This window comes from Crassostrea angulata, chromosome 9 (genome assembly GCF_025612915.1).
Source record: "Crassostrea angulata isolate pt1a10 chromosome 9, ASM2561291v2, whole genome shotgun sequence".
NCBI classification, from domain to species: domain Eukaryota; kingdom Metazoa; phylum Mollusca; class Bivalvia; order Ostreida; family Ostreidae; genus Magallana; species Magallana angulata.
Window position 1 is genome coordinate 16681817 of NC_069119.1, and position 26608 is coordinate 16708424.

The 26608-nt window shown below is 31.0% G+C and overlaps 2 protein-coding genes across 2 annotated transcripts; both read right to left on the minus strand.

Annotated features, from left to right (window-relative positions):
• Window positions 1–8429: 8429 nt before the first annotated feature.
• On the minus strand, window positions 8430–11052 carry LOC128162153 (uncharacterized). Its single transcript, XM_052825343.1, has 4 exons — window positions 11002–11052; window positions 10806–10875; window positions 10089–10115; window positions 8430–9883 (listed from the first exon to the last, which is right to left on the minus strand). Exons 2-4 carry the CDS (start codon window positions 10846–10848, stop codon window positions 8430–8432), a joined length of 1524 nt encoding a protein of 507 aa, XP_052681303.1. The 5' UTR covers window positions 10849–10875; window positions 11002–11052.
• Window positions 11053–16181: 5129 nt separating this feature from the next.
• On the minus strand, window positions 16182–24855 carry LOC128162398 (uncharacterized). The gene is made up of 4 exons (XM_052825590.1): window positions 24725–24855; window positions 21751–21816; window positions 20722–20775; window positions 16182–20342 (listed from the first exon to the last, which is right to left on the minus strand). The coding sequence occupies exons 2-4, from the start codon at window positions 21797–21799 to the stop codon at window positions 18805–18807; spliced, it is 1641 nt and encodes a 546-aa protein (XP_052681550.1). The 5' UTR covers window positions 21800–21816; window positions 24725–24855; the 3' UTR covers window positions 16182–18804.
• Window positions 24856–26608: the final 1753 nt, after the last annotated feature.

Sequence of the window (26608 nt, forward strand, 5' to 3'; positions counted from 1 at the left end):
TTTTGAAAAATTATGATAACGAAAATGATTTTCTACAATGCAAGGAGAAAAATATGGACTATTATTTAGTGTGTTACACATTTGTCATACTTTAATATCATGTATATAGACAAGTTCCTTTAAAACGATTCCCGTCTTAAAAGATTTAAAAATCTAAAAAATCAAGATTTTAATCATGAGATGCATATATTAAGATTTCTTTTATTCAAAATTTAATTAACGGATTCGTAATACCGGGATTTCAATGAAATGTCAAAATACTAAAAGCATAATCATAAAATCAAGGTAACTTCCTAATGTTTTTTTAGTATGAATGAAATTGTTAAGGAATTTTGATGGATTGATTTAAGTCAGTTACTCTACATAAATTTTTTTTTCAATAACCTTATCAAAATTCCATCAAAAGTTTTAAACAATTACATGACTCGCTCTAGAGTAAAAGAAAGGCACACGAGGTAGAAAACCACATCAGAATGAAAATCATATTAAGTTTTCAAACACATTCTAGCAGATAAGTGAAAATTTCATAATTATAAACGTTTCTTTGTTAATATTCTTAATATACTTGTGAGGTGCTTGTTGCAACAAAGCGTCTTTGAAAGCAAAGTTGAAATTTTAAATGGATTATATATCAAAAACTTGTTAAAAAAAAAGTTGTTTTCAGTCATTGATAATCTTTAAACTTATCATTTTCTCTCATTCTAGCGTTTAGCTAATAAGTTCAAACAACATTAACATCAACTATTACTGTTAATTGCAAAACGAAATGTAAACGAAACGAAACGAAATCTACCGAAACGAACCAAAATCTTCCGAAACCAAACGAAACCAAAACGAAACAAAATGAAATAAAATCGAGCAAAAAGAAATCAAGTTCATTGCTACACATGTATATGTGACCATTTCAATCTTAGAATATATAACACGTGTTGAACTTGTCGATTCTTGTTTTGCTATTGATTATTTTAAAAACAAACTTATTAGATCATGCACTTTTATAAACAGAAAAAATAAAGGCAAAGGACTAGTAATTTTTTGAGAAATATAATGGTAAAACTGGTACCGTTTGAAATAAACTGAGTTGTCACACGTGCTTTTGCTTTTTAAGACAGACAGTATTAGTTGCGAACTGACAGACTGCCTAATTAAGTTATCCCAGTGAACTGAAGAGACCACATAAAAGGGGAGACAGAGAGACAGATTTCTTTTTAACAGGGTATTGAGAGATGCTACATAATTAAAGTTTTATTTTACTGTACTGGCACTGTACCAGTTATCGGCTAAAATGAAATGTTTTCTTTTCGTATTTTCTTATTTCTTGATATTTTTGGATAAAACATGCCATACTTTAAATAACGAACTCCTTATTTATCAATCTGTTAGTTTAAATATCATTTTTTAGAACCGCAAACATCTTGTTTTGTGATTTTTATCAGGCCCCGAAATTGCCGAGTTTTTACGATCTACTGTAGCAGTTATCGGCTTCGTGATAATAACATAGTAAAATCCCTGTATATGTTGATTGTATACTCTGCTAAATGAAATTTGAATTATGCCCCTTGTGGGGTCAGACTAAAGTAGTCGGGGTTGTGATACATTATAAACAAAACTCATTAGATTATTCGTTTATCATCATACGATAATTCACCAAATCGTACACTATTCAATACATAATTGTGCAATCAGGCGTTCAACTGCGCTACGAATCTCTGGGAAATTAATTAATTCCTTTTGTTTATACATGTTATATGTATTGATATTATATGTCAAATTAAAGGAGGGATATAATAATGTATCACAAAGAGGTAATATTCTATTTTTAACTTATTACGTCATTTTCCCCACTGCTGAAAGTGCAAAGATGTAAAATCAGCGGTAAACAATGATCGTTTAAGCTCATGTATAAAATATATTCAAGAAAGTTTTCAAGCAAACCTACTTTTCTTTATACGAAAAAGACGACTGAATTAAAAAAGCTTGGATTGTCCCGTGCTATAAACCCGAACTCTCAGTTTAGCCGATAACTGGTCTTAGCCGATAACTGGTACAGTACCAGTAGACGCAGTCCTAAGGTTGGTTTACACTCCTTCATACTGGAAATTTTATTTTGGATACTCTTACATAACAAAAACATAGGCCTTGAAACCCACAGTGTGTGTGTGTGTGTGTGTGTGTGTGTGTGTGTGTGTGTGTGTGTGTGTGTGTGTGTGTGTGTGTATAAAGCACTGAATAGAATCAACAACATTAGGCATCTTTAAAGTGTCGGGTCTAATACTGGGTATATAGATACTAATTAAGCCAGTAAACTGAATATATAAAGAATGGCTAACGACACGAACAATAGAAATAGTCAAAATTTCGGGACAACCAGTCCCTGCTTCAGGACCAAAAAAAAAATTATATGAGTAAAAAACACAGAAATCAAAATCTAAAGCTACTACTAAACTACTTAAGAAACTATTAAAAAGAACAGCTACATTATAAACATCTTTTGTTCACATTCTTAAAGAAGGCGTTGATACTGCCGCCGATCACTCGAAGGAAATCAATCGACTGCCAACTTCACGCCTGATTAAGTTAATTAGCTAATTAGAATTGACGTCCGAGTCAATAAATCAAAACTTGGACAGCACAATTCCAGGGTTGATGATACTTTTGAATCTAATAAAATTACTACTATATTCAAATAATCGACTTGAGTTTCTGGGCTTTAATACCGAGAAATCAGAAGAGTACTGTCTTTTGTTTTATATAATTTAAACATCATTGGTACTTGAAGATTACCAATTTGTTTTTATTTTTTCTCAATCAAGCTTCGCTAATTAATAATTAACAAAACTTCCTAAAAAAAAATTCCGGAAATCCTCCGGATTTTTTTTTAGATTTTACAATTTTGCACATGCGCATTACATTCACACTAATTCACGGAAGGCTATCTTTCCATAATATCACATTTGGATAAACTCAGAAACGATAATACAAATACATGTCAATTTATTTTCATAGGAATTTTGCTTATATATTCTGCTCATCAAAGAGAATTCGGGAGATAACTCTAACACAGTGCGTTTACTAGTGAAGAGTTCCGAAGTAACATGGTGTTTTTAAACACACCATTTAAAAATTTGAAGCGAGTAAATAACGTTGGTGAAAGGTATGTACAGCCCCAAATTTTTTTGTTATGAATAATGTAATGTTATTTTTGATGCAACTTCATTAATTTTCTCAAAAATTGTTTCGGAGCGATTCTGCAATTTTCTGCTAGATTAGGGGTCTATGGGAAGCATTATAACAGTGGTGAAGGTCTGTCTCGAGACACAATTAGATTGTTCTAACTAAGCGTAGTGAAATTTATAGCATTATTGTTGGCTTAGTGAAAATGTGATTAATTCTTCAATAATATGAATTACATTTTTAGATGAAAGGTATGTACAGCCCCAAAATGGTTTGTTATGAATAATGTGATGTTGGCTTAAAGCGTGTCAACAAAAACGGTGTGTCGATTAATCTATTTTGTAAATGTCCGATATCATATGCAATGTCAACCCGTGCACGCACGGGTCAAAGTCTAGAAGCTGTATTAAGTATCTTTCAAATAATTATCAAAATTAATTAATAGGCATGCACGAGCTCGAGACTTGAACAGCTTCACATACTATTAAACTTATAGTCATTTCAATAGAGCCAGTCGTTGACCACTGCAGTAAAAATGGTCGGGAAACGGTATTGAAGAAATAATTAAGATATTCAAAGTGCGTTAAATTGGGACAAAGATAATGCACCTTTTTTTCAAAGTGCCTTGGTATGGTTTATATTACCCTATTAAAAGAAAATTAAAATGAATAGTAAAGGGTCCATTCGAAATTGTTAAGACCCTCAAATATGATAGATTATTGTACAGTTCTAACCTGGTTTAGTTCAATGGAACAATGACAACTTGAAGAGAACCCAGGAATTTTTTTTACCAGACTGAATAGCAATTTCGCTTGTCGATAAGATCATTTAGTTTAACAATTTACACATGAAGAACAATTTATTTAGTTATTGAGATTTGTATATCGAAATATCGCATAAACTGCTACTGCACCAGCCTTCAGCTGTCCTTCCAATTTTTAAAGAATCTTTTTACTTTGTGAATTAAAGAAAGGGGAAAATGATAAATTTTATGGAAAACACTACCTGAAATGGCTTTAATAAGCTTACATACAAACATTATGGCAAAGTTTAATATCAAATAAAAGACTACATGTTGTATGATATTTATTGATAAATTTATATATACAAGAACAACATCGTTAACATGAAAATTGGTGCAAAATGTGAATACTCAAATGTCTATATTTTAAAGTTGATGTTGCATTAACGTGCGGCTTTAATTTTCTTACTTTTATAAAGAAATAACTCATTTAGTTTGAATTTTAGCTTTAAAAGTTTTAGAGAATGCATTATACCACGCCAGAAGCTATTAATTTGTTGGCTTATTTTTTTTTTAAACATGATTCAACTCTGTTTATATAAGTTTATGGAATTTAAATACATTAAGAGAGATGCGGGTTCATTCTTTAATTAAGTAATCAATTCGAATAGTATATTGGAAATTGGACTAAATCTTTCGTTGTTCCCTCTTCGTTCCCAGGGATGCTAGACCATATTAAACAATGTTTTTTGTTTTTTGTTTTTTTTCTAATTCTTTTTAAATTTTTGTTCACATATAAATCCACATACACACATATTTCAGACATATTTCATACATTTCAAGATTCTACAAATTGTAATATCTTATTAATCTAAAGAAAATGGATTATCCATATAGTGTGAAAACATGTGTTTTTCTTGCCCCCCCCCCCCCCTAAAAAAGAAATAAATAATAGCAGCAAATGAAAAGAGAAAAAAGAAACAAAGAAGAAGATAAAAAAAATAATACAAAAGAAAATGTGGTGGTGGGGGGGGGGGGTACATGTATCAAAAGTATATGTTCACAAGTCAATATAGTCAAAAAAAGAATTATAATATAAGCAATCACAGATATCATAAAACCTGTTATAATTTCTCACAAATTGTTTGCCAGTTGTTTTCATAATCTGAGTATCTACAGTTTTTCAATAACATAAATTTTTCAAGCAGAATCCTGTTTTTTATTATTTGTTTTACTAATTCAAAACTTAGGTATGGGTTTTTGTTATATTTGGTTGCAAAAATACCCCATTTAATAACCATTGATATTACATTTTACAGTTTATGGATGCTTGGTTTTAGAAATTTACCAAATAAAACAGATTTCCTATCAAAAACTATGGAAATATCAAATTCATTTAAAAACCATTCCTCAAAATTACACCATAGTCGCAGTCCTTTTACAAAAAAAAACCTTCATAAAAACATGATCAATTGTTTCAATATTTGTCATACAGAAGCTACATAAGAGAGAATCAATTAATTTTAACTTGTGCAGATAATAATTTGTAGGTAAAATTCTATGTAAAATTTGGTATTGAAGCCAGTTGAGTTTACGTTCTTGAACCGCTTTAAAGCAGAGACAGTAGATTTTAGTCCATTCTAAATCGGAGAAATTTTCTCCAAGATCTCTCCATCTAATTGATGATTTTATCAGGTTTTTTTTTTATGTCCCAAAAAGAGTTCATTATTTAATTGTATTTCAGTTTGCTTACTTGTTGATTTTATTATTTTTGCCCAGCTAAGCAACACTTCTTTCCAAAATAAATTTGGTATTTTTCTAAATCATTTCAAAAGTAAAACTAATCCCTTTTCCATAAATCTGATTTTTCAATTTCTAAGGTTGTTTCTAAAAGTTTTACCCATTTTGCATTAGAATTAATTAATCTTTTCATCCAGCTGGATTTTAGGGCAATGATAAATGCTGGGTAATCAATCATTTTTAGCCCTCCATATTTATTATCTTGAATTATAGTGTCTAACTTTATTTCATGCATGTTGCATCCCCATAGAAAGTGGTATAAATCATTTGCTTTTTTTTTTTATCAATTTTGTATCTGGATTGGGTGGAATTAATATAAAGTGATTTAATTTTGGTATAATTAATGATTTTATTATTTTAAGTCTCCCTATTGGTGTTAGCTTTCTATGTTTCCATTGATTCATTATTTTATAATTGATTTCTGATAATTTAGGAGTATTATAGTTTAGCTCGGACATTTCTTCAAGATTAATTGAAACTTTGATGCCAAGAAGGTCAAATGTTGTGTTTTGTGTCTGGCTTTCATCGGGTATGGTGAAAAACATCTCTACAAAATTTTTGGCTACCTATCCATACCATTTTTGTTTTTTGAAAATTAATTTTAAGACCAGATATATTTTCAAAGAAGTCTAATTCTCTTAGAACGCCATCAAATGTTAGGGGAGAACCATCAGAAATAAGTGATGTATCGCCTGCATATTTGGACAGCTTAAATTCTACATAACCACTTTAAAAACCTTTTATGTCTTTATTATATTTCGAATTATTATTCCAAGATTTCTGCACAAAGGAGAAAGAGATAGGGTGATATAGGATCTCCTTGTCTGCAGCCTCTTTGAGGGTATATGTAATCTGAGCTAAGTCTTTCCTGAAAAACACATGTCTTTATTAAACAATGTTGACAATAAATATAAACACTTAATCTGACTAAATACGAAATCAGTTTAAAACAATTTTCATATTTTGTGACTTATACATTTTTTCAATGTGCGTTAAGTGTCTTAATAATTAAAAAAAAATGTTGAATATATTGCGTTGACTTTGTCCCAAATTTAAAGCACTTTGAAAAAAAAACCAAAGTGCGTAATTTTTTCAGAGTGCGTTGGAGCAACCTCTTATGATACACTGTCCACTAATGATATAATGTTGCATTAGTGGTCAGGATGTTGACTACTAATGATATAACTTTATCATTAACGAAGTACCTAACCGTCCGCTAATGATATAATTTCAGATGTATATCATTAGCGGTCAAAAATCGTAACCTCTAATGATATGGGGAAAAATGTGAAATAAGTACTTCCTTGACCACTAATGATATACATTTGCACACATTTTCAATTGCATTAGAGGATGGATTTGCAACCTTTAATGATATATCATGATATAATATAATATATCTGCGCTCTATACTTACAATGGCAAAATACCAAGGAAAAATTACGACATTTACAGTTGCAAACAAAATTTACTTAAGTGACGTCATGGATGGACAGGTCATGGACAATGGTGACAATGTTGAGTCTGATATGTTAGCCAACCTCTGTATAATGTTGGATAAAGATTTGATTTTGATTCGATACTACATAAGAATTGGTTAAATTGGGGGGAGGGGTTTCAAGTAATTTGATCATATATAAAGTCCTTTATTGTAATATACACCATTCTGACATTGCCCCTGACATTTTGCCGTTTTACTTGAGATGAAATAGTCGCATACAGACAAAATACATACAATTCATGACTTCGTTTGCTCACTTCAAAATCCAAATTGATCATAATTAAATAAAAATGAGTTGTGCTAGATATTTTTCGTAGAGGAAAAATTTGATGAAAAGCAATTTTACGATATCAAAAAGTTATTGTAAAACAATTAGAGGGATTAAAGTAACATAAAAAGATTCAATTGATAAGAGTATTTGCTATTGTGGTCTGTAGTATAATTTATGTATTATGAGAGAAATTAAAAGCCACCCTCCCATCCCCTTATGATGGTTATGAACATCTGTCAATATTAATGTGGATTAAAGTATATTATAATTAAAATACTTTCACCAGTTTAGAATTTTCTTTCACAGTATTCAACCAAAAAATACGTTTTAGAAAATTTTGGAAAATTAAAAATTATATCGTCCTCAATGGGAGTCGATCTCATGACCTACAGGTTTGTAGTGAAACCACTAACCCACTGCGCTACGCAGTAAGATGTCTACAATCGAAAAGAAACTATATAAAATTTATACTTGATTTTATTGTTCATTTCGATAAATAATTCGCCACAACGTGAAGGTGTCACATTACTTGTAAGTAATGATTTTCCAATTAACAAATGAAATTTAAGACTATTCATTTAACAATTTTCTTATAAGAGCGGTCCCCATACAATTCGCCTCATTTCAAATCAGCCAGTACCGGAATTGCATGCTTCCAGATTTACTTTTTTGCGTACTGCGTCATCAAAAAGTGGTGTACAGAGCCACCTTAAAGAAGATACCACAAACAAATGAACATTTATACAGTTGTGTTCAACATTATAATATATATATATATATATATATATATATATATATATATATATATATATATATATATATATATATATATATATATTTATATATATATATATATATATATATATATATATATATATATATATATATATATATATATATATATACTGTATGATTCATTTCGAAGATTCATTTCGTTTTCATCATTGATGTAGCTCTATCGAATTACTTTTTAATGTTCCATTGCACCAATACAATTTTAAAAACTCCAAACCGATTTGAAAACGAAAAAAAGTTGTTAGCAATAGACCGATTTTATAGAAGAGATTGCCGTCTGGTTTGTAAATAAGCCTGTCATTCCCAATGCTATCGCTGATCCATAGACCCATATTTATTATGGCTAAAAGAGAGCATGCAAAGTACAAGCCATCATTATAGAGCCATTTAACGGACTCTCTTCTCTTTGACAAATCAATAGAATTTTCAAACTTCTTACCAAAATAGGTTCTTAATATGAAAAGTGTTTGGGAGATACCTATAATTATGCTAATAATGTTATCAAAGATAACATAATCTTTTACTTTGGTATCTTGTAGATGAGCTGTACGAGTCAGACATTTTACATGATAACAAAGGTTACCTATAAAGGCAAGTATCAATATAAATATCCAAATATTGAAATGATATCTTATGCTAGAATTTGAGGAAATTGGTATAGATTCCTCACAGAATTTATATTTTGTTCCTACACCAATTATGATTATAAAAATTATGAAAATAAATGACTTCATGATAATATGAGAAGTAACGTATACTTTCAAATCTGCGACTGAATAACCCGTTAAAAGACCTGTAAATGTTATAGCAAACAGCCAAACAGATGCAAGAAAAACGGCTAGTTGAAACAATATTCCACATATTTCAATATTTTGGTTATTTAAATAATTATGATCAGTTACACATGAACCACTTGTTTGCATTTGGTTGTCTGAATTTGGAAGGGCATCATGATCACAAGCATTTGGACACAGCAAATCCATTGTCAATAATGAATATCCCACAATGGCAGATGACAATAATGGTTCTGTTATCTCTAAAGCTTTCATCAGCCTGGTGACGTCTGATGAAATTGAAGTATTACTACTTACAATATAATTATTTGCAGTATTGTTATCCATATGAGTCACAAACAGAAATCCAGACGAAAGTGCGTTGGACACACTTCCAATATTCATAAAAAGAATTGCTCCAAGTGATAAACAGGTGTTGCGAAATTTGTACAGGTATTTTCGTTCGATAGAGACATCAAAGTAAATAAAGAGAATACATATATTCAAAGAAGTTATAAGATAGCTCGCTACACCAATTGCCTTTTGTCCATTACTTTGAACAACGTGCTTCCAAATGTATAACACACAATGAAGAAAGTAACACGCTCCAAAAGTATACATCGAAATTAATTTGAGTTTTAAAAATGTTATCCCTTGTTGATTATAACAGTCGTTAACATTTTTATGGAAATATTTAAGGAGTGCTATCAGAACAGTCGCAGACAGGTGACAGATAATCAAAATAATTTCAACACACATCTCCTTCTTTGCCACATCATCATACCCCTTATTACAAAGGTAGACACTCGTAAGCGGAAAAACAATAGCTGTAAATAAACAAATAATATTATTTCTAAATTTTCCTTAGAAACTTGCGTCAAAAAGCAGCATTGAAGCATTGTATTCTTAAACTGTTTATTATTTCGAATTCTTTATAGATTCATTTTATTTTAAAACTGATTTTGGCATAAAAGTACTCATCTGTACAAACATATAAAACATAAAATGCGCAATTCGGTGATCTATATATACCTAATATTGCTCCGATGAACTTCAGAACTGAAATGAAAAAAAGCATGAAAGAATTATTAATTTCGTTTAAAATCAAACATTCCTTTACTTAATATAAAAGGTAGGATAGAATTTTGTATTCACAAAGAAAAGATTGGTGTGCTAAAATCCCAAAAGCGTGTTTCTATTTACTATAAATTAAGTGGCAAAGATCAACATATACTGCATTTACTGATAAGTATTAACAAAAAAATTAACCAATAACAGTGGGTAATTAAAAATGTTGAGCAAGTCGACCGTAATTCAAACACAAACCATCGACAAAAATGCAAAGATTTCACAATATCCTTGGCTGTTTAGTTTTTGGTCGCCTACACATGCACATCCAGTGTTTCTTTCAGAAAAAATGGCTAAAAGCATGCTAAATGTAACAGTTATGAAACTTTGTATTCCCCGTATTGACCTTAGTATCATTATAAGGATTTAATTGGTACTGTGTTCCATATGAAACATTACTAATTTTTTTGGAGTAACAGACCAGTTCACTAGACAAAAAGACAAAAATACTGTTTTCTAAACTAAAATAAAGCATCTGAGGCATTTTAGTTATAGAAAAAAATAGCTTTGAAGTTTTGCAGCGCACCGTCCCTGTGGAATGGAATGGTAAGATGATTTTCCCACGAGAGAGAGAGAGAGAGAGAGAGAGAGAGAGAGAGAGAGAGTTTAAAATAGCATTACCTTCCTCTTTTGGTCGGGTGATGTTAGTTTCCTGGTCTTCCATTTTTGTTGCCTTGTTCTCTATCCGAGTCTGATAATGATACTATACATTACTAAAGTAAATTGAAACTTTATATATATTTGAACATATATATAAAGCTGTCCAATTTAAAAAAAATTAATCTTAAAAATGAAAAGCAAGCTACAGCAATCCTACCTGCTAAACTAGATTTGAGTGTACAATCAATTTCAACCCTTATTAAAAATTGGCTTTTCTTGATAACACATTTCTGTGAATAGGTCATCACGATTAGATGTTAATCAAAAACGTATGATATAGCACCTGAGATATGTAATCTGAATGTTATTTGCACTCATCGATAACAAGTCAAATTCAATCATACTAGACTTTGACCCGTGCGTGCACGGGTTGACATTGCATATGATATCGGACATTTACGAAATAGATACATCGACACACTGTATTATTGACATTTACAGAACCAAGCTTTAAGCTTACAATAATGCTATTCATTTGAATACATCCTGCTTAGTTAAAATAATCTAAATCTAAAATAGTCTCTGAACAGACCCTTAACACAGTTAAAATGTGCAATGTAACAAACCATTTTGAGGCTGTAAATACCTTTCATCTAAAAAATCAATTCTTTTATTGAAGAATTCAACACTTTTTCACCAAAGTATTATACTCGCTTTGAATTTACACAATATGTTAAAAGCACTGAGTGAAAGTTACCTCCTGTATTTTCTTTGATGATCAGTATTTATCGCAAATTTCCAATGATGAAAATTGACACGTATTTGTATTATCGTTTCTGAGTTTATCCATGCAAATTTGATATTGAGGAAACATAAACTAATTAAGAGTCTCCCGTGATTTAGCGTGAATGTAATGCGCATGTGCAAGATTGTAAAATCCAAAAAAATCCAGATGATTTCCGGATTTTTAAAAGAGATTTTCGTACTATTAATTAGTGAAGCTTGATTGAGAAAAAACAAAAACAAATTGGTAATCTTCAAGTACCAATACTTTTTAAAATATATAAAACAAAAACCAGTACTCTTCCGATTTCTCGGTACTAAAGCCCAAAAATTCGAATTCTATTATTTTAATATAATCGTATAGATGTAGTACAACAATCTTTAAATATATGCTTTTTTTTTTTTTTTTTTTTTACAGAGAATTGAACGTTTTAAAATTAGTACAAACCAAATCAAACATACAGATTTGCTTTTGTAAGCAAAGTAAAGCATTCAGGGTAATTACGTTGTGGGACGTTACTTTTATAATTGGATTTATTATGTACGTGAATAATCCCATGAATTTAAACGAAGGCAGCAAAATATACAGAAAAAATGAAAACGTAAATCATATCTTCTGCTTTCAGTTTTATTTGGACATTTTTTAGATATTGTTTTCAAACATAGAATACCCAAATGAATCAGGTAGAATAGATCCAAAAATATACATTGAAATCAATTTGATGTTCAAAAATCTAAATTTTGTTGTCATATTCATATCGTTTCTTTTTTCGTAAATACTTAAGTTATCCCCCACTAATTGATTCTATAGAGTGAAATGTAAATGAAACAGCGAGAAACATAATTTTGGTTCACATATACTGGTATAAAGTCAAGTAAATTCTATACTGGGACCCAAAAATGTAATTGAATTCACATCAATGAAAACTTCAATTTACTTCTAATGAGGCAACAAATATATATATCGTGGCGACTGATGGTTCAGGCAGCCATTTATGAATAGGGTGTCTAATTTTAAAATAAAGCTACGACTTAGATATGCAACCTTATTCTTTACAAATGGTTGTAAAGAGAACATCCACGTCATGACCTCTTTTCATATATTTGAAGATTTTTAAATCTATTAATCTGAGTCCGCTGCTTAGTTTTAAGTGATTACAAATATTAAGGCATTGTACATATTCTTTTTGCACTTTTATTCTTCGTTGATGTGCATTTTCCGCTCGTAAATAATGCCATTGACCAGTACATTTGAAGTTATTTTACTCTTAGCTTGGACAATGCGCAGAGATAGACTCAATGAAAGAAATATTGCCATATTACGAGCCGTGTCCAGCTTTTAATTACTATATCCAGTTTAATGATTTTTAAATAATGACTTTTTATCAATCGGGCTAAACATAGTTAAGATTTCTAATACATGAACATGCAAATTACTTTACAGATACGGTATTGATTTTTGAGAAAATTAGATTGTGATACAGGTAAATTTCTCGTAATTGTGGGTTCCAAGAATTAGTTTTCATGAAAAACATAAATTACAAAAATGTCCGTGGGGAATATTCTATGAATATTCTATTGAATGTTCATCCATGTTATTATTTTATTATATGCTATTATTCAATCGCATACACTAATTAGATACCACGTAGCCCTATTTGGCGAGACACATTTGGTGGATTTGGGCCAATAAGGTTTTTTACCATTAATTTTGGTGGATAATTTTGGTGAATCCATTTCCCGTCATTAAAATCTACCGTCAGTTTATCTAAAGTAGCCGAAACGTTATTGTACTTAAGCAAATACTCAAAGTCACCATTACAAGGTGGTAATAGTTTATGTCCGAACTTCGTTCAAACAATTCAGTATTGTCAACAAAAATAACGTAATAGTCTTCAATATATGCAAGAAAAAAAACCCATACCTAAAGAACAATCAATTTTGATTTTATTGTTAGTGAAAACAACATTTCCATTAATCAGCTCAGATAATTATCAGCACCTCAGTTGATAATTGATCACGTCTTCTAAACCAATACAAGCTAACACCCCTGTCACTGGGGCTAATTTGCCCGCCTGAACTGGGAAAAGTGGTATGGTGTTTAAACAATCAGTAATGTAAAGCTTTCATTTTTTTTACATTTAAAATTCAGTTTTTTTATTGATCATGAGTACAAATTTATTGTACATTTGTGTCTGTAACACTGTTTGAATGAAACAATTGTCCTATTTATTATGCTCATAGATTTGTTAAAAAAAAAAATTGTGAAAGAATTAGCTCAAAAACTAAATGGTTGTCAACAAAATCTACATAAGTGTACCAGCACTTTAATTTCGTGATTTTAATTTTGGTGAATTTTCAAAAATTCCCAAAAATAGGCCAAAACTATATCCCTGCAAAATAACAAGCTATACGGTATAAGGGTTGCCCGCCATTATTAAAACTCTGCTAGAAAAACGGCGCCTGCAACAGGCAAATATACAATAATCCTGATAGTAGATTTAAATATCTTAAAGAAATAATACTTGTTAAATAAGAAGTTAATATTCTTAACTCTCTGAGTTTAGTTTAGCATTTACCATCAGGATGTTTCGTATAACTAAAGCCTGATTGTGTGCATAATTGTGCTTCTCATTTTTACTCAGGTCAAAGATTACAAACGACGCAAAAATCTCGTGTATTTTCTTTATTCAACACAAATAGGCATGTATTATGATATTGAAATAAGAGTTATTATGCTTAAAAGTATAGTAATAACAGTTTATTGGTGAATAATTGGATGCAGTGAAAACTATCGAAATTAATAACAAACGTCAACTGCTCGATTATTATATTGTACTAAGTCACAATGAGAATATGAGTCATTTTCCATTTAACCGTAAATCAATTATTAATAAACTCACAATTATCCAAGACGTCATCAATGTGTAAATTTACGTAATGCAATCAAATACTTTTAAGTCGGAAAAGATTATTAGTTTCAAAATTATTGGTTTTGGTCAAAGTCTAGGCTTTAAAATATTTATGTTAGAACATAATTGTCTGTCGTCATGACGCAGGCATATCTCAGGTTTGAAAATTGCCTTCTCCGAAACAGTGCAGACAATGGGGGCAAGCAATATCAAAATTTTTCATTAAAAAAAGATCAACCGACGCTTGTGTGAATTGTGTCAACATTTACATTCACAACTGATGAAAATATTATATGGGTTGAAAAAGGCAACAATGTGCAAGAGTTTTAAAGAAAATGACTGTTCATCATGCACGTGTGTAATCCAGATTTAAAAATAGATTAGCCATATTTGAACGGTGGAAAGTGGGAGGGTCATCAAAACAAGTTGTTACTTATTGTCTATTACGGTACAATGTAAGGACTAATTCGTGTTGGATTATCATCATTACCAAATGATTGAATCATCAGCTTGGCTTCAAACAAAGATATATACTTCATATAGCTGGAATATTTACTAAATGAACTAAATCGCCGAAACAGGGTGTGAGCAGATTTTCGATCAGTTGGGCGATTTATTCATATTAAAAAGGTAGCTCAATGTATATCTCCGAGTACCCAAACTCCGTCACCATAAGCAGAAAACATCTTGTGTTTCTCTGTATTTTTGTGGCTTTTATCATTTGCAATGATTGATATAACCGGAAACATCATAACTCAAAATTATAAACAAAAATATTTTCATTTTAATTGAAATAAGCCCACTAAATACGACGTGTACCAGACGTGCAAATCATATCTAATGAACCTAACTCCGTGATCCACAAGCTCTAGGATATGTCAGGGAATGAAGACACATTAACAATTTAGTTATAACTCAATTTGTATCTAAGACAAAGTGACGACACAGGGACGAGCAATAAGTAAATATTGTATGAGTTTTCGTGATAGGAATTGCATGATGTTGCTTAAAGTGAGCTTATTGCATTCATTCTATCATCAAATATAATCTCTTTAAAAAATTTCAGGGAAGCTTTGCACAAACATGGTGTGCTTAGCTTTGAAACCGGCGCCATTCATGGAGAAAAAGCTGTGGCACGTAGACAGTAGAAAGTGTAATAGTTTTGTCATTTCGCCAATTTACATTTATCTACTGAAAAATTGCCTATGATATTTAAGAATTATCTGGTAGTGTGGTTTCATTAACATTTGTGGGCATCACTTTTCGTGGATAAGATGAAAATCATAGTTTCAAGGATACCTAAATTCGTGGCCAATGATCTTATCAATACAAAATGTGAGTAGAAATTGCACTAAAATGAACATTTTATTTCGCGTGTTAACCTAAATGAAATTGAACGAATATTGATGAAACCACAGTACCATGTGTCACAAGAAATTGTAGAAATAAAATCATCTTTCCCAAATGCATTGAACAGGTTCCTCGCATGTTTTGTCCAAGAAAAAGAAAAACATTTTAAAAGGACAAGTATGACAATCATGGTAACATCAGACATTATCTTCACAGTAGAAGCTTTGTCACCACTAAGGCTTCCATTTAAGTTCTTCTGCTGCCTTTTTTTTTTTGGTTAAAGAACAACAAATTCTTTAACATACGAATCAGCTAGAAAGTTGAAAAAAAATCTAATAAGACTTCGTAAATTAATCATTTGATTTTATTTTTCTAATAGCATACATATATTACACTTTATAACATTTACACAAAAAAGCGTTTAAATATATATGATAAACATTTGATTAACATCCAGAATTCTGATTGAATTTTATTCATAATTAAACGATTTTAACAAGGATAACAAAATTGAAACATAATCAAACTCTTAATTACACTCTATATGTGTTTGAACATTGATACGTAATTACGTTTGTAGCGAATGTGATAAATGACTATGTGCGGTTTGGTCAAATATCCGCCCCAATTTTAACCAACTTTTAAATAGTGTCCAATAAAAATCAAATCTTCATAAATCATTGTACAGTACATGCCTATAACTAAAATCATGATTTTAGTCATCATTGCTCATTTAATTGCTATTTATCTATGACGTCAACTAAATGACCTAATTCCTGCAAATTTGTAAACAATTTGAAAATATTTTCAATTTTGCTTTATATTTTGCATTCGGAAGTATAGAGCGCAGGTCTGCTCAAGTACGATTTTAACATTTGTTTTTCTTCTGATAATTATACACCTTATACTAAAAAATGATACTTGAGCAAGCCTGCGCTCGATGTTTCCCAGTCGAACAACCATCGGAAAACACCCATATTTCGCTATAAAACATCAATATATCAAAATTAGGCATTTTTCATGACGTCATTTCTAAATAATGACGTCACTGTGGTGATAATTTTTGCACCCTTATATTAAATATAATTCAAACTATCTTCCACCTTATTTTCAAAGCTCTTTATAAAACTTTAATTTTGGGGGCAAAAAAAGCATAAAACCGCACATAGTCCTTCTTAACTAATTTTCTTAATACTAAAATTACATTAAACATGCACTACTGATCTATGATTGTTGTATTTCTGAAAATAATTATCGGTAATTATTTTACATAACGAAAATCGTTTAAATTGTTTAATTGTCTGAATTTTTCATTAAAATTTAGGGTCAAAGTTTAGATTTTTTCCTCAATTACTTCACAGGTTAAAACAATCGTGCATGGGTTATTGTTTAATTTGACTTTAAAATTATAATGGGCATTTCAATCGCGTGAATTTTATATATTGTTCTGGGTTATAATTCGTGTAGAAAACACACGACACGAATGAAAATAAAACAACAGATGTAGAGTATGTATATATAATAATCTAATATTAAGATATTGCAGTACAACAAGTACAACAACATTTTTAAGGTCTTCCGTTTCCAACGGAAGACCTTGGACTGATTCTGATGGCAATTCTTCCTTATTATTTCTCTATTCCTCTTCTAGACGTTTTTAAACCTTATATTTTTTTTGTTTGTCATCCGATTTCATTCAAAGTTTCAGGGTGAATTGTAAATTAAATCTAGCTTTTAAGTCACAAAACGATGACAAATCGTAACTTCCGGGTTTGAGATATTCCCCCTTTTTTTAATAGTTTAGGGACATTCGTTCCGGACAAAGGCTCCGTAATGGTCCGTAGCAAATAATCCAAAGTGAAAAGTCTTTAAAATTGACACTTTTAATGTTGTCCTCAAATTTTTGTATTTCATTTTTTCCAATTGTACCACTTGAATTTTATAATCGAAATCTGTTTTTAAAAATTGCTAATTTTTACTCATTTCGTTGTTGTATCTTTTTAGTTTGAAATATTTCATAAATGCATCTAGAAAAAAGAAATTGATCATAAATTAAAGGGCTTTTATTTTAGACCAAGAAAGGGGCTGGCTCCTTAAATAAGGGATCTAGGCGTCTGGAATGTCTTTGCTGCATAACTAAAAAACGATACATGCTACGAAAATGATGTCGCTGGAAAAATTGTTCTTCATTATCCTATCAATCTTATTGTATTATTGTATTGTTTTGGTATTGCGTAATATGAGAGTTAAAAGCTTTACATGAAGAAATGCATACCTGCTTTCATTTTGCTTATAGGGAATAGCTCCCTGTACGGAATAGTGTTTTAAAGTCGCAGTCAATACTTTTCTTCTCTAAATATACCCCCAACTTATCACAGACATGCCTTTATCTGTTTTATGAGTGGTCTAACTCTTCAATACTCTGCAGTCTGGGGGTTACATTAAAACATAGATAATAGGCGTAAATTAATTTTCAAGAGTTCAAATTAATTTTTTAAAGCCCTTATTGGTCACAAGTTAAGCTAGTCTGAAAGTGGCCTCCTATCAATATCTCTTAGTCCCTGACAAGTAGGAAAAGGGTGATGGTTTTATTAAGACTGATTGACATTCCTTTATTGGATTGTAGTTGTAACGGAAGACCTCCTCGTTGCTTGCAACGATCTCGGCTCTAGTTTTTAGTTATATTGGAGTAAATTAGTTTTAAAACAAATTAAGATTAAAAAAAGGGGAACACTGTCACTTGGGTTAAATATAAATCATGCTTTAAATAATTTCTTAATATTGATGCCAATTCATACAAATTCTGTAGATGCATATCTGTAGAGTCTTTTTTGTTTTCTTTAATAGAATATATAATTTTATGCATTCTGAAAGTATTGTTTATTTCGTTTTTGCATTATCGTTTGCTTATACATTTTTAAAAATTCCATCTTAAAATTGGATTTACATATTGTATTTAGGGCTAATTTTGATGACTAATTTGTTATCAATGTATTAGTTTTATTTTCGCTCCGTCTGTGCCTCCAGTAAAACTCTAACAAATCTAGACCGGAATGAAATCGGAAAAATATTGTAAGAGGTAAAATAATTTTGTTGATAACAGACCAAACTTCTACTTCATATGCTTTGTAGATTGAGAAGCTAAATATAGGAAGCCGCTCCTCTCCAATGCTATCACTGATCCATAGTCCCAAATTAAGCACCCCTAACAAAGAGCAGACATAGTATACACAATTTTCCCAGTCTTTCGATATCATATTTTTATAATTCTTTGGTGAATGGAATCCTAATATAAAAAGAGTTTGAAATCCAGCTATAATTATACTAATAATGTTATCAGCCCATGATACGGTTATGAAACCTTTCTTGATGCCGTGTTCTTCATCTTTTTGGTTACTCTCAAAATGAAGAGCAAAACAGTACAGCATATGATAGACGATATTACCAAAACACGTGACAATTAATACAAATGCAGAAACATTAAAATGGAAAGTCAAAAATGGCCATAGCGATAAAAGACTTATTGTAACCAGAACAAGAATGATAATTTTCAAGATTAGTTGCATTACAACGTAAACATTAAAATCGTTGATATTTGTTACCACTTGGTGTTGGGACTCAGTTGTTAAGACAACTGTAAAGGTGAAAGCAAACAAAGCAAAAGAAACTATACCGAGCAAAATCTGAAGTACTGCCTTGAAGAAATCTTTCCATTCGTTTCCTTCATTGTGTGTGGAAATATTTCTATCGTCCGTATGATCTAATGTGACACCATTTTCAACATCTCTTGAATCATTCGGTATGGAACCTTCCAAAGAGTCATCCGTTTTTGTGAAAAGCAGGTCGATAGCCATTAATGAAAATTCTATCATCGCGGGGGATAAAAATGGATCTGTCTTCTCGATAGCTTCTATCGCTCTATTTGAGGAGTCAGTTTTGTTAAATATTGATGTAGAACTGTTGCTATCTAAATGCTTCTTAAACAGAAAATCCGACTCCGAAAAGAGTGTATCCAACCAAATACATGAATTAGCTATGATTATTCCTAACGAAGCAGCATTTTCTTTAACATTATTTTCACGTTTTCGGACATAAAAGGCGGCGAAATATGCAAAGAGAAAAAGTGTATAAATAATACTTATTGCGTTATAGGCTATTCCTAAGCCTTTGATCGTGTCATTATTTTCTTTATCCGAGCATTCTTGTGTAACGTTGTGTTTCCACATATAGTATCCACAATGAAAGAGGTAGCCTACCCCAAAAATATACACTGAAATCAATTTAATTTTCAAAAATGTATCTTTTGTTGTCAGATTCATATCACTGGCTTTTTTACGGAAATATATAAGAAATAAAACGCAAATTACACCTATAGATTGAAATGTTAATAAAACTGCGAGGACCATTTTTTCGGATTCACATTCAGGATATATCAAGTTCGCCCAGTTGACCGCCATTATTGATACGACTATGGCTAGAACAACGACGCCTAACACAACCAAATGCGGTACACCTGAAAAAAAAAATGGAATATACATATAACTCCACCATTACAGTTGTTAGAAATAGATCTGTGCAACAGAGCTAAAATAAATATACTCTCGTGCTTTTTCTTCATTTATAATTTGAAACCTGGAATAAGAGGCCACCTGTCTTAAGCGGCCAGTTTGTCACTGTCCCACAAGTGGCCTCTTAAAACAGCAGCAACGGTAGAATAATCTGAGAAGGAAATCGTCAAATTTTATTGGCAATTGTTTTGATGTTATCTTGTGTGTCATTTACTTTGTTTCTAATTAGATTAACAATATAGAACGGTGCTATAAAAGTATATCGCATTGTAAAGTAAATACCGTGCAAAATGAATGAATAAAATCAAAATTTATTTATTTTACCTGGTCTTATCCGTTTATAAATGCATTGGCACCAACCAACATTGGTATTCGTATCTAAAAATAAAAATTTCAATTGACTGATGTGATTTTTGTACTTACTTTTGCATCATTTAGAGGAACAAGAACTGAAAATGTGTCTTATCCGTGTATTAACCCAAAGCTAATACATGGACAAGCTGTTGCAAATACAGATAATAAAGCAAAATAAACTCATAAAAGGAAAGAGTATTGATGTAAAGCAATATTTTGAGGGTAAGTATTAGAGCTCCATAAAGATGGTAAGTCCAATTAACACTGGGCTGAAGATATGTTTTCTTATCCCAATGACCTGTTGATTTCACAGCTATGTGTAAGGAATCAAACTTTTTTCTATTACTAGTACACATTGTATTGCGTCCTTTTCTATTGTCTAGATAGTCAAGACTTTTAAATAAAAATCAACCTCTATAGAGAGCTCGAGCATAGATTTGGTTGTAAAATGCACTTTGTTTGACACAAAAAAGTTCACGTGTACAGTACCTTATCTTATAACTATAACATGCAACAATTCGTTCTTCCAGTGTTATAAATCAATTCTAAATTGCTTAAGTGGATAAGGTATAGAGATTTAATTCTATCTTTAGATTTTTCTTATATTGTATATTAGTACTTAATTTGCGTTTACTTCGCCATTTTCTTATGGTACATCCGTGGCATAGTGTAATCATTTCATCTTAGAAGAATACAAACAAAATTCAAAATTTGGACAAAATATTACATGGTATTACCTACTAGGTAAAGTTTATGTCATAGTTCATTGATTAAAACTGTTGGCACTAGATATACATCATCTAGACAATATCCTATAATCTAGAACCACTAATTTTGAATATCGTATCTTTGATATGTCAAAAACTGCTAAACATGTGTGTCGAAAGTTTTCAAGTAATGTTAAAGCTACCAATAATCCAGTTCGTTATAAAAATGGTACAGAGATTAGTAATCTAAGTTATTCGGGATTTTTGTGTTTTAAAATGTAACAACAGGTACCTTGTCTATTCTCATCGGTGATGATTTGATCCCTGTCGCTGTCCTCCATCTTCGTTTTTTCTCTTTCTGTAAAAAATATTATCTTTTTAAAAAAGTTGTATTTTGTAATGTAGTTTTTAACATATATGAGCATATATGCAATCTTTTATACTAATGAAAGGATGAATGAAATATACGACCGTATTTTGGGTCTTTTTTCGGTCACTAATATTATGTTTATCCCTCGCTCAATTTTACTTCAGGTCATTTGTTATACAGTGTTGTCAATTCTTAATAGAAATAAAATGTCTAAAATCAACTAAGTTGCAATAAAACAATTCGATGTTTTCTTATCCTGAATACCTTGCACATACCTTGAATTTTAAATTGTCTGCCCTTGATCGAAGACAAAACTTTTAAATATGCATGGAGGGTTGATCTAAGTAACTATTGTAATGAGTGGTATTAAATTAGAGTAGAGGTACTAAAATTGAACATCCTCTCTTTCTCTCTCACACAAATGTTGTTCGTCGTCCGTCTGTCCGTCCGTCCGTCTGTTAACTTTTTACATTTTGAACTTCTTCTCTAAAACCGATTGGCCAATTTCAACCAAATTCAGAACAAAGCATCCTTATGGGAAGGCAAATATAAATTGCAGAAACGAAAGACCGATCTTTTTTCAAAGCGGAGAAAACCTCGAAACTGTAGAAAAGATGGGTGCATTTTTAAAAATCTTCTTCTCAAGAACTACTAAGTCAAATTCAACGTAATTTAGCAAAAATAATCCTTATGGGAAGGAAAATATAAATTGCAATAATTAAGGGCTAATTCTGTTTCAAATTTGAGTAATTTACGAAAATAATAATAAGAAAGAGGTAATGGGAGTCAATCAGTGTAAGTTCGGGCTCGATATTTCATATACCAGTTTAGAGGACCAGTCTATGTTAGAAGCAGCCAATTTGAACAAAGATGAATTTGCTTGTTGTGGAACACTTGACGTCCAAAGAGAATTTTTGAAACATCCAAAATATACTTGTGCCGTTTATGTGAAGTAAATTGAGGTTAGATATTTCAATACGTTGACATTCTCATTTGTGACGATGGTTTTAGCTTGTTTTGATTTTCGTTTTGCATGTTTAGTTTCTTTTCATTTTAACTTGAGAGGAACCATCGTCTTTGTTTTAGAATTTAAATTTCAACGCGTAGACCGGTAAATCAGACAGCTGATTGTTAACATGAACCTGCACAAAATCTGATGCACTAACAACATATTATAAAATACTATTCATTGTTAGTACATGTAATTCGGTACGATCTCTACGTAACCATGGTAATGGTTGATTAATGCAACATGTTTTATTAAGATGCTCAGCAATTCAGTCTAAATGGAGATCATTCTCGCTGTTAGAAATATATAAGTATATATGTGATGAAAAACAAATTGTTTTCTTCTTTTTTAATGCATTTTTCTCTTTTTTTAATTGTTTACAAATTTCTATTTACTAACATGAGAGTTAAGCTTCGCGCACAATGCTACTGTATGTTTGTACACAAAGCTGAGGTCATGCTTTAGTTCGTTTATATTTTAAAGGCAGCTAAATAGAAAATACCAAGTTAGTTTAAAAATCTTAAGTTGAATGTAATAAACTCATGTGAACAAAAACATGACTCATGTGAACAAAAACATGACTCGAACCAAGCTACAGCAAACTACATTGAAGCGTTTAATAGGGGTTAACTCCAGAAAAGTTTCTACGTAATGTTTTGACTGACCTTTGTCCAATCAGATCGTAGCTGGGCGGAGTTAAGTTATAAGTGGTGCCGGTGAAGAAATTATCATTAGTTATTAACTTGCAAACAAATTAATTAAGACCTTAATAAAAAAATTACATGTATATCCTATATTGGTGTAAATTTAAAGCGTTTTAAAGAACGATTGTGAAAATTTCATTGGCCAACATCGACAACATGTACCTGTATAGGAATGACGTAACAAACCATCTAAATTTCCTAGCTTGGAGTCCGAGAATACGGGCATCAAATATTTTGAAATGCGAACGAATGATCACTTATGAATTTAGATGAAGTGATAAAAAAAAAGGCAACGGAGGCGGATGCTTAGTGGAAAATAAAACAATGGCGGACAAATTCGTCCTAAGGTAAAGCATATTTCACACTGAGTAACCATGAAGAAAGTTTTTATACAAAGTAAATTTACAACCTATGTTTAATTCCAGGAAGATTGGGCAAATTTTGATTAGGATACTAGCGGTAACACTTGTAATAAAAACAGTTTCTTAAACAGCTGTTAAATATTCGTACAGTCTTTGATGTTTAACATTACCTCATCACATTATCTATATATAGAAATCGTTGTTCCCCGGTTAAAGAATTTAAAAATACTTCAAAGTTTCATAAATTAAAAAAGATATACTAGACATTGATTTGTCACTTTATAACTATTGTTGATATATAGTTCGCTCATCTGCCCCCTCTAGGCTAACGTTATAATTTACTCCATTAACCAGTCAACTCTCGCTCTCTCTCTTCTCTCTCTCTCATTCAAGTCACGAGCGGTAATGTCTAAACTCCGCCGATGTGATTAGACAAATGTCAGTCATACATGACGTAGAAAGTTTTCTGGAGTTAACTCCTATTAAACGCTTCAATGTAGTTTGCTGTATGTATCTTGCTTATAATTCTACGATTGACGCTGAGATTTGGGTTGGTCAATAGAAATGTCTTGCTAAAAGGATGATATGCCGTAACTACTTTCTGGTGCCCTTCTTAAAAATTGAATTGCATAAAATCTAAACAAATTTTTTGGTAGTTTTTCGAACACAAGTAAATAAAACAATGTCTTTTAAACAATAGCCCTGACACATTATTATTATACATCCTTGCTCGCTGTAATCATTGATGTTATACGATGCCGCAAAATGATGCAAAGGGTTTACATATATGCCATTAATCAAATAATATAAAGAACACTTACTTGAGTTAGCTGCTTAAAATAAGAATGACTATTCTCAAATGATATCAATATCCTTTTGATATCTGTTGTTCATGATAATCATTTCTTTGAATCTAAAATTACGAGAACTTTATCACAATGTTATTTTCTCGGTAATCAATACAGTATCTTAATATGAACTCGTCAAAACAGACGCGTGGTCAGATAAATACAGATAGCAATAGTGTGTCGAGGAACAGTACAAAGGTTACCAATAAGTATACCCAAGAAAACATATCAACATTTTACATAATGATATCAAGCATAAGTAAAAGTCATGCATAAAAATCCATTTAAAAGTAAGTTTCATGTTTGTGGATTCAAAAGCTTTTTATATTTCAAGTTTAGATAATAACAAAGTCATAACTTAAACTGATTTATACTTATTTTAATACTTACCATATATAAAATCCAACCACGACTTTTTTGTATTTATTCTAATACAACAGACCAGTAAAATATAATATTGATACCACAAATATTTTTAATCGACAAACCTCGACAGGTGTAGTTTTGCATATGCACTCAAGAAGGTGACGACATCATAGATATTAAGAAAATAGAGAGAAACATATTATGTCTATGTCATAATCTTAGGAATAAGTGTTGCATGGATTAAAAACTATTTTAGCCTCTAAGGAGAAGGTACTCGGTCAGTTTAAGCTAAGAGACATTTAGGAAAGTCATCAATGCACTGATTGAACTTGAATAGGGCGATAATACATTAACATATGATACAGCAATTTATAATTGATAAGGCAATGCAGCGTTAATTGAACAATTCACACATTTGTAGGATTTAGGATTACTGTGGGGGTGTATGAGTTACTAAATTTGAATAAAAAATAATAACATTCTACAAGAAATTTAGAGGACTTGATGATAGTGGCTATTTTGGGGTTTATTAAACCACAGTATTTTTCGAGGCGTTTAATTGGTCGATTGTTGTCACATGACCGTGTTATGAAATCTGTTTAAAACCTTTCTACATGTACGTAGGAGTGTTAAGGAAGCATATGGGCAATGGAGCGTCCTATTTACTGTTATATCCAAAATCGTGAGATTAAATAACAGCTTTAAATCGGATCAAAAACTTGGTATTATTCTTTGAAATAGATGTCAATGCAATAAAATAGGGAAGTACATCACTGCCTCATCAGTGCATTATTACGTGGCAGCTATAAATAGCTTAAGTATATTCCTTAACATAAAATGATATAGAACAACACTACCCTGCGGTTTCCACAAAACAATAAACATATTAGTGAAGGCAAAACATTTCAATTTTATCAAAACCGCTGCTAGAATCCTATATTCTCCTTATTTAAATAGTTATTCATCCGGTTCTCAGAAAACCTTCCCAGCCTTTTTTCAGTTTGCATGGAAAACGATATGTGGCATCAAAACAACACATAACACAGGATTCTAGTACCACTATTCAATTTAAGCATTGATGATCAAGCTATCGATACATGTAAAAGAAGTTCAATATACATTGTATACGGGGTGGTGTTGTTCTAGTCGGATTTTTATATCATAAACAACGGCAGAGGAAAGCCTGGCCAAGAATCAAAAGCACATTTACATACCACTTATGTAGCAAATAATTGATAAAACTAACATCTCTCCTAAAATTCTTTTGCCCCTTTCTCAAAAAATCACACGAAAATACTCTATTAGAGTGTTTTGATTATGTTTAAAAAGCTTTCTGATCAAATTTACACTACATTCAACTTCCAGTTTTGACGTCATTAATGTGCAAATGTACGTAATACAATCAAAATTGTGATAAGATTGTCTCTAGAATTTTTATTTTGATCTACGTTTCGTTGCATAACTACTTGAATATGAACATAATAACAAAGA

Excerpts from the sequence above, each read along its gene's own strand:
- LOC128162398 (XM_052825590.1), bottom strand. The coding sequence starts at position 21,799 with ATGGAGGACAGCGACAGGGATCAAATCATCACCGATGAGAATAGACAA. Across the intron at positions 20,776-21,750 it reads CACCGATGAGAATAGACAAG|ATACGAATACCAATGTTGGT; the intron begins GTACCTGTTGTT and ends TTTTATTTTTAG. Across the intron at positions 20,343-20,721 it reads TTATAAACGGATAAGACCAG|GTGTACCGCATTTGGTTGTG; the intron begins GTAAAATAAATA and ends TTTTTTTTTCAG.
- LOC128162153 (XM_052825343.1), bottom strand. The coding sequence starts at position 10,848 with ATGGAAGACCAGGAAACTAACATCACCCGACCAAAAGAGGAAG. Across the intron at positions 10,116-10,805 it reads CACCCGACCAAAAGAGGAAG|TTCTGAAGTTCATCGGAGCA; the intron begins GTAATGCTATTT and ends TTTTCATTTCAG. Across the intron at positions 9,884-10,088 it reads GTTCATCGGAGCAATATTAG|CTATTGTTTTTCCGCTTACG; the intron begins GTATATATAGAT and ends GTTTATTTACAG.